Genomic DNA, 12379 nt, shown 5'->3' with positions numbered 1-12379 from the left:
AACTAACTTTTACCTTTATTTACGTATTTTCAATAATAATTTTTCAGTTTTAGCAATTTATAAATAATACCAAAAAGTGCAATGACACCTATAAATAGTAGCAAAAATGGCAAGAAATAATCTAACTAAACAGACATATAGTGTGAACGCTAGAAGAAAGGCTTGAACCTACGATGTTGTGGTTAATAGCCACACGCTCTAACCGAGTTACTTTAGCTTACTGATTAAAATTTGAAAGAAATTTTTATGACTTGTGTTTGTCTGTTTGAGGGTATTATGGACATTTTCTGTTGTTGCAAGCAGGATATTATGGACAATGACTATATACAGCAGTAAACAAAAGAGTGACAATTGAGAAATTAACAAGTAAACAAAAGAGAGAAAGTTGAGAAATAAACAACAGTAAAATTCATAGAACAAAGGTAACCTGTACAATGAAATCGAGCAATTACATTGTTGCAGCTAAACAACACTGCAATACCAAAATTGCATTAAAAAAAAAAAGGTTGTACCTAGATCATTACCCATAATCCAAAAAATGTGGGATTAAAAAAAAAAATTTGCTTGGAAACATCTTTTTAGTATTATTTCTATTACTTAAAACTCAAAAAAATTGAATTTAAGTGATAAAAATTAATAACAAATTTTTATATTTTCAAATTATGAAATATAAGTTATAGTGGCAAAATTATAAAAGATCATATTTGTGAGACCTTTTTTTCTAACTTGTCATTGTCATTGTCAAGTCATTCATATTTCATATCACTCTGTTTTTTTTTTTTTTCTTCCTTCTTTCTTCTTTAGACGCACTCCACCGCCAATAGTTTTTATTTTTCTCTTCTTCTTGCTGGTTTTTTCTTTCTTTTTCTTTTTCTTTTTCTTTCTTTCTTTCTTCTTCAGACCCACTCCACCATGTTCACTGATCAAACACACAAACACAAACCCATAAGCACAAACCCACAACCATGGCTGGGACTAGTTTTTTATCGCATTGAATGGGTCGGGTTTACTTAACAAAGGGTTTTCAGACCCGTCTTTGGTGAATTGCTTGCTGGGTTTGGACGATGATGGTGTTGTTGGCAGCATGGGATGGGATTTTTGACTTATGGCAAGGACGGACCCACGTTGAGCCAAAGGGGGCCCGAGCCCCCCCGGGCCCAAAAAAAAAAAATTTTGAGTAGGTAAAATTTTCAAAAAACAAAAAAAAAAAAAAAAAGGGCTTAGGCCCCCCTTAGTTTTTTGCTTGGGCCCCCTTCCAAAAATCATAACCCCCCTAGCCCATCATCCGACCAGTCCAGGAGCCCATGACCCATGTAAATAAAATAATAAAAAAAAACGAAGGAAAAAAAAAGAAAGATACCCAAATCCCTACTGTCTCTTCCACTTTTCTGGTAGCAAAGCCACTTCGCTGATCATCGTCCATCTCCTTTTTGTCTTTGGTTCTTCTTCTTCTTCTTCATCTTTCGTCCAGAGTTGCTCCACTTCTGTATCACTTCTTACTGACAATGTTTCTTTGAACTTTCTTTGCTTTTTGCTTTTACTTTTCATCAAAGAAGAGACTTATTAAGTGTGGAGGTGTGCCCTGACACTACCCACGTGAACTTGGACGGTTTAAATTTCAAATAGATCTTTATTTTTAAAAAAAATTAAAAGAACAAAGTTTCAAAGGCATTTGACTAATCAAACTTGTATTACTTTTTTTTTTTTTTTGATAGGCAAACCTGTATTACTTTTGTTGAGGATACAAGTGATCTGCCATCTACAACTACAAACTTATTATTACTACTATTATTAAAATAACTAGTAAGTTTCCCGTGCGATGCACGGATAATGTTATAATATTTTATGTAAATTTGTTTTTGGAAAATATTATACATATATTATAGCATATTTATTATAAAACTTTGTTAGTAATGAGTTCATCATAAAAAGTAACAATTATAAATTACACACATATATCTATTATAATTATTTTGTTTAAGTAATGAGCAATAATGAAAACAACTTGGAGTAACATTGTATAATAAAAGTTGATAAAAGCATATTAATTCATTATATATTATTGATTTTTATTATGTGATGTAATAAAAAGTTTCATTACAATTTTTTTTTTCTTCAATGCTTTGTTATTGCGGTATGGTGACACTTGTTGTCATCATCAGTTTGTCCATCTTCATCATTTGAAATTTAGTCCGTCCATATTTGTTCAATTTTTAAGCTTTCATCATTTTCCTTTTGTTGCATCATTTGTGTTAATTACTGATGAATTGGCTCTAAGAGATTCTTGATTAGATCTTACAAAGTTTGAACTTGTTGCTAAGATTTTTCATAGGTATTTGCATTTATATTAAATTTCAATGATGTGACAGTTTTTTATAAATTTTTTTATTTTGTTAATTTTGGAATAGTGCAGCAAAAAGAATTAATATAGCATGTTGAATGTGTGTTTTTTTTTTCTTCCATACCTTTTTATCATTTGAAGGCGCATCAAAAATCTTAGCAACTATTCAATTTTCAAAACCATCTTTTAGATTGAATTCATTCAAATGAAGTAGAGAAATCCATTTTTTTCCTAATTTTTTTTTTCAAATCACATGGGATTCCTTCTCCAATATCAATATTTTTAAAATAATTTAAATAAGTTGTACCTTAGTTTATTTTTCAGCAAGATATTGATCTTGTAGATTTATTTATGCTTTTCTCGGCATGTCGATCAAATATCACAAACTTTGTTTTGTTAGTTGCATTAAAAACTTCAATTTGAATCTTATATCTAAAGTAGTTTGCAATTGTATATTATGGGGCCAGAAAGTTAGGCAGCCTCGGCCCGTTTCAAATCAGGCCCAAGAGCCCATGCTGAGAATGCATGTAGGGCCCGAGGACAAAGGTAAGAAGTCCAGTCCCCAAGGAACTGGTCCAAGGACAACTCTGTCCTCGGACACTCGAGACCATAGAAGTACTCAGGCACCACACCATCCAGGGGGATCTTCTTGAACATCCAAGGAGGAAAGAGCAAGTGCCACACGTCAACAATGGGAGCACGGTGGTGGAGCAAGTCTAAGACGAGGTGCCACCTCCACATTAAATGCCCATAACTAACGTCCTGGCCGCATTAATGAGGAGGGGATTGTAGAACAGTGTTGCCTTGGTTGCCGCAACCCACAGGAAGAATGGGAAGGTGGCTGATGGGACAAGTACTCAAGTAGTGGCCTGGTTGCGCAACAAATGTAGGGCCAAGATCAATGGGGAAAGCAATATATAATGTAAGGGACCCCTCTTGAAAAGGGGGGGGGGGAGAAAAAAAAAGAAGAAAAGGAGAAAGAAAGGAGACGGGCAATGATAACCAACCGCGAAGGAAGTCATAAGAACTGCAAGCTCCTAAGAGAAAGGCCGAGGAGTATCATTATTCGCATTCATCTGAGAACTACCGCGCATGGTGGTTGCACCCCTTACTAGGGCCTAGTTCTTAACTCCGCTCTCTACAAATTAATTGCAGGGCTAGCTGGGCTTGGGTCCACTCCCGTAACTCACCAAGAGGCCCGAACTTGGTCCCTACATATATATATAGTAGTTATAGTGAGATAAATATATTATAAATATTTGGAGAGTACGTAGCTAATGTGAGTGCCTCTAACTTTGGAATAGAAAGATTTTTATTTTTTTATTTTTTACATTTTGCACACCAAAATGATTTGCTTGTAATTTGACATTCCTTTCACAAAGTATGCACAAAATGTAATAATATATATATATATAAATTAGCGGTAAACTCGAAATGGTACACTAGTATTAATTGGTACCGAAGTATTTCATTTTTTTTTACCAAACCAAAACAACCTCCAGTACGGTATTGACTCTCTTAGATGTTATACATTGAAAAAGGATATAGTTTCGACATTTAGTTTGGATTCAATCTTAAATGATTTTGAAGATTTGAAAGATCGTCGTGTTCTTCTTTCATAGATGATTGTATCTTAATATATTAAGAAACAATGATTTTTGAGTATTTGTCTTGGTTGATAGTTTATTAATATTATATAGATGCGTATTTGAAAAAAAAAAATTTCGCTTATCTCCGGCCCTCCCTAACTTAAAAGCCTGGGTCCGTCCCTAGTTATGGGTTTCAGTCTCTTTCTGGGTTTTGTGATGAGCATGGTAGAGCAGAAAAATGAATTAAAAGAGTGAGATCTTACCATTCTGTTTGTGGCTTTCGGTCTCTTTGTGGGTTTTGTGATGGGTAGCCATGTTACTGTTCTGTGCAATACCAATTGGTGGGCTCCACCATTTTGCCAAAAATTAGAGTTAAAGAGTGAGAGATATAACTCAGTTTTGGAACCAAACACAAATTGTAGAGAGATTTGAGTTATTGTGGGATTGGAGATAGGAGTTTTCAGATATGGGTTATGAGCAATCCAAACACCACCTAAATTCCCATTTCTACAAAACAAAATTTGCATTACTGGATTTTACAATTGCTGCTTACTACAACTACAAGTGCAGCAGGACTCTACATTCCTATATAAGAGAGGTTTATCTAATTCTGAAACTTATTTGCTAGCATGGTTAATGGTATCAAACTCTACAAAACCACTCATATCCTATCCTACGTTTTGACTGAACATCTGAGCTATTTTAAGCTATCAAAGATAGCTGGCTATACAGACATCTTATTTCCAAAGTACCGAAATGCCTTGAAACGTGATTTCTTTTCTTTACAGTGCTTGCCAGAGTCGCGTGAGATTTCTAGGCCCAAGCCAGCTTTAGGACCTGTTGAACATTCTGAAACATCAGTTCTGATATGTTCCAAGAACTGAAGCAATTTGATAGCAATACCCTTCCCCTTTGAATTCTTATTTTCAGATAAATTGAATAAAAGCTGCATTATGTTCTCTTTCATGACCAATTGACAAAACTCAACACGCTCATGACATAGTGAAAGAAGAACATCTACTGCATGTTCTTCTTCCTCTTCTGTTCCAGTTTCCAATACTTTGGCAAAGGCACTGATACATGAACTGGTTTCAGCAAGTGCAATTCTTACCTCCTCAATATCGCATAAGTTTCTTATAATATTGATGCAAAACCGTGCTTGATTATGATCACCCAAAAAAGGAACCAGTTTTGGAATGAAGTCTAAATATACAATATGGTATCCAACATCAGCATTGCAGGACAACTTACACAGTATCTTCATAACCATTCTGTGAAATTCCCTGTACTGTGTATCAAGGAGTTTTAGAATGGAAGGAAGAAGACCAGATGCCACCATCATAGACTGGTAATTGGATTGGCAAGACAAAATTTCAATGATAGCAAGGGCTTCTCCAGTGATTTCAGATTCAAGAAATGACGCCAACACGTAAATCTCATCTTCATCGAAGGGTGGCATTTTACTTCTGCATGAAACGGTAGATAGTTGGTTAGCATTGGATCTAGTGATTTCTCCCGTCACAAAAATAATATTGCCATTAATTTTCACTCAAAATCTTCTATATTTTTACACTCAAATGTTAGGGACAATAATTTTCGTAATCTTTGTCAAAATTGCTGATGTGTTGAATTGTAATTAGAATAACATCATTTTTACATAAGCTTACCATTAACATTACTTTTATTAGCACCAACCACCTTAACAGTTATGAAAGTTGTTGGGTCCCTAGACTTATTGCTCAAAAAATATTAAAATAGTGCCACATAGGATATGAGAAAAAACAATGCCCACAAAAGAATTATCACCTGTTTTCACTCAAAATCGCCAACAGCAACTGTGCAGCATCTCTCTGAGCTTTTATATCTCTTAATTTAAGTGCATCCTTCAAAAATTTAATCAACGGTTTGATGCACCCATTGCAATTTGTAGAGTGGCTTGTGCCGTTTTTGTCTTGCACTTGGTTTTTCACATTTTCCACTGTCCTGCACTGTGACCCCCAAGAAACTTCAGCAAGTGCGGAAAGAAAGTCTAAAATCTTGCCATAACAATCTACAAATTGGTGAGGTCTTTGAGGCTCTGCATTCATTTGAGTGAGCATACCAAAGCAGTCGTCACTTTTCTCTTCGATAATTTCTGAACCATGACTGGACCCTAATGAGGATAGTGACACACTGCTAACTTGAAGGTGCAAGTCTTTCAAAGAACTACCTATGCTGACAATGGAACTGGAATGTGAAGATTTCATGGATTCAAAAGAATCAAGGTGTGGTTCTAAAGACGGGTCAGGAATAGTAATTCCATGCTTAGAAGACCACTTTGATATGAGGGCCTTCATTGCAATGTTTGGAGTGAGGGACAAATGGTCCAGCTTCATATGAGTTATTGGGCATGTCTCATTACCTTCATTAAACCACTTCTCTATCCAAAACCGTTCAAATGTTTTCCCAGATGCAATAATTATTGGTTCATACATCAGTCTCATAGAGATGGGGCATTTGAATTCCTCAGGAGGTTCAGGTGTCCCAAAGTCAATGGACTGATAGGATGACTCATCATGCCGCACAAGGGTACTGTCATTCAGGTTTTGTCCAATTATTTCCCCATACTTCTTCAAAAGATGAAAGAAATACTTCAGTATGCTCCTCTTTTGGACCATGTGGTCAGGGACCTTATCAAGTAATCTCTGAATAGACATTTTCTCTTTTGAAAGAGCCGAAGGGGTTGTAATATTTAGCCTCAAAGCTGCAAGTTGAATAGGTTCAAGTTCTAAATCATTTATACAATCTGACGTAGGAATTTCCTTCAGAATCAGTTCTCGTACAACCTTCCCAGCCTCTTCTGCAGCAGAGTCAATGGGAAACTTTGCATCCCTAAGATCATGAACAATTCCAGATATCTGCAGACAATTTTCAATTTCGACATTTAGTAATGTAAAGGAATCAAAAAGGATAGTACCCAAATAAATAATAAAGTTACTATGACTGCTGAAGGCAGAATCTGCAATATCAAAATTAGTTTGACCAAAACACAACCTACAGCATTTTAATTAGAAGTGCCATGGCCATCAATTTTTATTTTTTTATTTTTTTGAAAGGTAAGACTAATTTTATTGAAAAGAGACTACATCATAAAGAAAATCATAAAGAAAAACATGAAGTAGCCTAAGAATTACAATTGAAAAATATTTACATTGAATTGACTCAATGAAATTATGAAGAGAAGTCTTTATGAACAGGACCATTCATAAAGAGCACTAATGAAAGAAGCTACTCATGCTAGCAATTCAATTGATATGCAATCCACATCTTCAAAAGTATGTTGATTTGTTTCCCTCTAGATAGTCCATAGCACACATAAGGTACAAGGTTCTAAACAGAATTAGAACCCCCAATCCGCTATCCGCATAATAAATCAAGGATTTTCTCAGCAATACCCATTGAATGCCAAACACCCAGAAAATATTACACCATAAGTCAAAAGCCGCACTACAATGTATTAAAAGGTGATCTACAGTCTCCCCATTGCATCGACACATTCAAAACCTGTCATTACAATGGGAGCTTGTATTTCAGTAATGATGACTTATTGCATTCCAAGAATTTTTTTTTTTGGGAACTTGTATTTCACTAATGATGACTTGTTGCATTCCAAAAATTTTTAATTTTTATCAAAAAGTAGTAAGAACATAGACCTTACAAAATAGGAACAATTTGATACCTATATACAGTAAATAATATTTCATAACAAGAGGAGGCATGAAGAAGCCTCATACAATCTACAAAGTAATGGAAATATACTCATATTAATTTTGAAACCTTTAAATTACATGCCATTACTAAAAATAATTATAAATTAAGGACCTGAAGTATTGCAAACCTTTGCAGCCAACAAAGTTGGGACCATATTTTGGATTTGACTCAAACATAACTCCAAAGAGCGCTGTATTTTCTCACATCTCAGGATGATCTTACCCGTTGCAAATGCCTGAAAATATTATACCCAAGTCATTAGATACTTAGATAGTGAAGAGTGATGGAAATAAAAGCTATGAGGACATATGTAGTTGCGTGACTATATAAATTTTAAGAGCAACATTTGGAGAGGATGAAACATTTGCTCCTACTCATTACAAATGCAAGATTTGGAGAGTAAATATTGTGTGAGATATTTTTCTTTCCAAAATGCAAGTTATTTGCAAATTATATGAGTGAAATGCGTACCAGGTAGAGTCTACTAGACTCTGAGCAGTATTTGAGAAGTAATTTTGCTTTTTCCATGGCAGCATGTAATGAGCACAGTGCATTTATCCCTGATGTACATCGTGGTCGGGCAGACTCAATGTCTGGAAGCATTTTTGAAATTCTATCAACGAATTTTTTAAGCTCTAAACACATTAAACAATGAACCTGCAAAAAATGAGATATAGTCATAAAAGGAAAATTCTGAAATAGACAAAGTTTAAAAAAAAAAAAAAACACACAGAACCATCTAGACTTATCCCCTTCCTGGGGTCACTTCATGGTTCAAAAATGTGATCAATCCCATGAATGGGTGCTAGCTTGGGATCAATCCTTTATGAACTGATAGAAAATTCCAGAACAATTGCTGATAAGGGAGGGGCAGGGGCATGCTGTGAACTCTAGCCCAGAGCCCTCCACATTTGTTGGAAAAGGTCCTAAAAATAAAAGTGAACATTTGAATGTTGTATATTTCCAGATTTTCCGTAGTATAGTACCGCAATTCGGAGAGACTTATAGTTATGCTCTCTGTTTTATAAATTTAACTTACAATACTACAGCTATATACAGAGTCACCCAGCCTAGGAGTGACTACTTTTGGTTAATTCTTACTTCATAGTTGGCTTTCTATTTGTTCAAACACCACGCACCTATCTAGAAATGATAATCTTCAACTAAAAGACTCCATTACTGTAAACGTCTGCTCAACATTGTAACTCTAGTTCCATAATCAAGCTTGAGTCCTATAATGAAACCAAATAGGAGTTCTATTGTTTGGCAAAAAAAAGTAAATGAAGAACAAGTCTAGTGACACAACTTTTTATACAACTTGCTAAGATGCAAGTAGTGGACAATTTGAGGGTCCGAAAAAACTGTAATAAAATCATTTTTAAATGTGTGAATAGTACTGTAAGACCTATTTTTAATATTTTTTTTTTTCTGAATAAAGTGGTTGTGGGTTCTATAAATAGTGCGTGAATAGTGTGTGAACAGTAACTTTGTCTCATACCCAAAAACGCATGTATCCAAAAAAAAAAAAAAAAAAAGAAGGAAAACGCCAGACGCAGACGCGCTGGCTTTTTCAGCCGGATCCAAACGTAACCTAAGTAGTGTTCCTAGTGGGCTTATATAAAAGTAATTATTCACCTCTCACACCTTATCATCTCAGAAAATTGTGAAAAATGTTAAGTTTAGCAAAGTTGGTAAATGATAGATTTAAATGCATAATTAAATAAATCTCACACTTATCAAAAATAAAATAACCATCTTGATTCTTTGATTGGTGACAGTTGAATTTAAATCTACCCCAACCCCACCCTCAGTGTCAAGAAATGATTTTTTACCTTAATCTTACGACCATATGGATCCATGATTTCAGCACCATTCTTCCCCATCATATGTATATCCTCAATCTGCAAACTGGTATAAACAACTTGATTGTTTAAACTGAGGAATTGTTATAGAAATTAACAAATCCAAAATAGGATCTTTACATATCAACATTAAATAAATAGCAAGATGGTAAATCAAACAAGAAACAATAAAAACACAAAACCAACTGCCCCGCTTGCAGACCCAAAAAAAAATTGTTTTTGATGGAGAAGGGGTCTATTGTTGGAAAGAATATTGACACAACTAAACTTGGCTCACCCTCTTCATTTGTGCTTTGTATACAGTATGAATTTTTTTTTAAGTTACATGTAAAATTATTTGCATAATTAAACTGCATATTGACTAAAAAGGGATCCATTTTTCCACAGCAGAAGTTGCAACAAGACTTTGATTCACATTATTCAATCACACAGAGGCTCCTTTCTTGTCACAAAACTAGCATAGAAAGACCAAGGATCTCTATGACAACCATAAAACAAAGCAATAAAATTATGATAGATAATTCAAAGTTATACCAATATCAATATGTATTCACAAGGTCATATTATAAACTTCACAGTCAAAAAAGCTAGGACTAAAAGGGCAAATCCTTTTTATGCAAAGGAGTAATAGAGAAAAATACCCAGCAGTTCAAGTGGCATACTACCAACGCAGAACTTCCATGAGCTACAAAGTTGGTTTATAGCAATAAGTAACAAGCAGCTGTTGTGTAGTACTAGTATTAGCCTAGAGGAAGCCAAGAACAACTTAAAGCATAGCCAAGCAGCTTAAAGAAACCCAAAGGAAGTACGACAACGCCAAAATCCTTCATTTGGAGAATTCATACTCACATAGTAGTAAAGAACGCAAAGGTTATGAAAAGAAAAATAGCTGAAGATAATACTCATATATATGAATGATAGAGTTGGTTGCTATTTCTGGAAACAAAGAGGTTCCTTCCCAGGAATTGTCTTAGAAAATTTTTCTTTACCCAAAAGAAATAGACTATTAATAGTAGCTAGTACAATGGAACTCTCTGTGATTACTTGTGTGTTTTAGCATTAGGAGCAAAACACACAAGTAAACTTGGCTCATCCTCTTCATTTGTGCTTTGTATACAGTATGAATTTTTTTTTGAAGTTACATGTAAAATTATTTGCATAATTTAACTGCATATTGACTAAAAAGGGATCCATTTTTCCACAGCAGAAGTTGCAACAAGACTTTGATTCACATTATTCAATCACACAGAGGCTCCTTTCTTGTCACAAAACTAGCATAGAAAGACCAAGGATCTCTATGACAACCATAAAACAAAGCAATAAAATTATGATAGATAATTCAAAGTTATACCAATATCAATATGTATTCACAAGGTCATATTATAAACTTCACAGTCAAACAAGCTAGGCCTAAAAGAGCAAGTCTTTTTTATGCAAAGGGGTAATAGAGAAAAATACCCAGTAGTTCAAGTGGCATACTACCAACGCAGAACTTCCATGAGCTACAAAGTTGGTTTATGGCAATAAGTAACAAGCAGCTGTTGTGTAGTACTAGTATTAGCCTAGAGGAAGCCAAGAACAACTTCAAGCATAGTCAAGCTGCTTAAAGAAACCCAAAGGAAGTACGACAACGCCAAAATCCTTCATTTGGAGAATTCATACTCACATAGTAGTAAAGAAAGCAGAGGTTATGAAAAGAAAAATAGCTGAAGATAATACTCATATATATGAATGATAGAGTTGGTTGCTATTTCTGGAAACAAAGAGGTTCCTTCCCAGGAATTGTCTTAGAAAATTTTTCTTTACGCAAAAGAAAAAGACTATTAATAGTAGCTAGTACAATGGAACTCTCAGTGATTACTTGTGTGTTTTGGCATTAGAAGCAAAAGAGCACATTAATTATTATTTTTCTTTGCATCCCTACGTAACGGTTGCCGGTTATGGTCTTGTGTTGAGTCGTCATAAAGAAATAATTGTCCAATGACAGTGACGTAAGATAAAACTACAGAAGATTACAAAATAGTAAAACTCAGACTAAACTCAGACCCAGACAATGTGATTCACATAACAAAATTTTCTGGACTCAGCCCGTGTGACAATTATTCGACTTATAAACTTGAATTTTCAACATTAAATAAAAAAAAATAAATAACAAACCTGAATTTGAATGGTACACAGTCGTCAATGATATCACCGTGTTTTGAATCTCAATCTTGCATTTATATTTATGAACCAATGATGGAGATTAAATCACTTCAGTTCATGTTTAAATCACAACCTAAAAAAAATGGGCAAAACATATTATTGGTCTCAAAACTTTATACCGTATGTGATTTTAGACCATGTGATCACTTTTAGTCTCTTGTATAATGTCATTACTCACGGAATGTATTAAGAACTAAAAACGACCACTTTAAATTTATTAGAAATTAAAGGTATAAAAATAATCCTTTTAACTTTTTTTGCTAACCATAATCTTTTAACTTTTTTTTTTTTTTGAGAAGTATAATCCTTTTAACTTGGTGAACTAAAATCATTGATAATTTATGACCAACCATTTATTTTGGCAAAACATGACAAACCAGTGGTCCTAGTTCCTAACTTCTGGAACATATGACAATTCATAAATAATTTTTAAAAAATTTTAAAAAAGTGCAAGTCAAGAGAATTGCTTAGTCGTCCTTGTACCCATCTAATGGGAATCCAGGACCAGCCAAAAAGCCAATCAGGATGTTCAACCAAGAACAAGAAGACTTCAAAAGGCTATAAACGACTTACGTAGTGGACCGGACCCAGAAAAAATACAAAAATTGGTAGTCTCAGTCAGGATATTGCAG

General features: G+C 34.4%; 1 protein-coding gene across 2 annotated transcripts; it reads right to left on the bottom strand.

Moving 5' to 3' along the window:
- Positions 1-4401: 4401 nt before the first annotated feature.
- On the bottom strand, positions 4402-11406 carry LOC136064873 (U-box domain-containing protein 5-like). Of its 2 annotated transcripts, none has more exons than XM_065767266.1 (6): positions 11001-11406; positions 9513-9588; positions 8152-8337; positions 7808-7915; positions 5737-6827; positions 4402-5396 (listed from the first exon to the last, which is right to left on the bottom strand). In XM_065767266.1, exons 2-6 carry the CDS (start codon positions 9564-9566, stop codon positions 4655-4657), a joined length of 2181 nt encoding a protein of 726 aa, XP_065623338.1. In that variant the 5' UTR covers positions 9567-9588; positions 11001-11406; the 3' UTR covers positions 4402-4654. The 2 variants fall into 2 exon arrangements, with proteins under 2 accessions (XP_065623338.1, XP_065623339.1); XM_065767267.1 differs by lacking the exon at positions 11001-11406 and adding an exon at positions 10184-10914.
- Positions 11407-12379: the final 973 nt, after the last annotated feature.

Source organism: Quercus suber, unplaced genomic scaffold (assembly GCF_002906115.3).
Source record: "Quercus suber isolate HL8 unplaced genomic scaffold, Cork oak 2.0 scaffold_788, whole genome shotgun sequence".
NCBI lineage: Eukaryota > Viridiplantae > Streptophyta > Magnoliopsida > Fagales > Fagaceae > Quercus > Quercus suber.
This window is presented reverse-complemented; position numbering and strand designations above follow the sequence as displayed.

What these genes read in the sequence shown, in the direction of transcription:
- LOC136064873 (XM_065767266.1), bottom strand. Translation starts at nt 9,566, where the DNA reads ATGATGGGGAAGAATGGTGCTGAAATCATGGATCCATATGGTCGTAAG. An exon ending in CATATGGTCGTAAGATTAAG is followed by an intron (nt 8,338 to 9,512) that starts GTAAAAAATCAT and finishes CATTTTTTGCAG; the next exon opens with GTTCATTGTTTAATGTGTTT. An exon ending in CAACTTTGTTGGCTGCAAAG is followed by an intron (nt 6,828 to 7,807) that starts GTTTGCAATACT and finishes AATTGTCTGCAG; the next exon opens with ATATCTGGAATTGTTCATGA.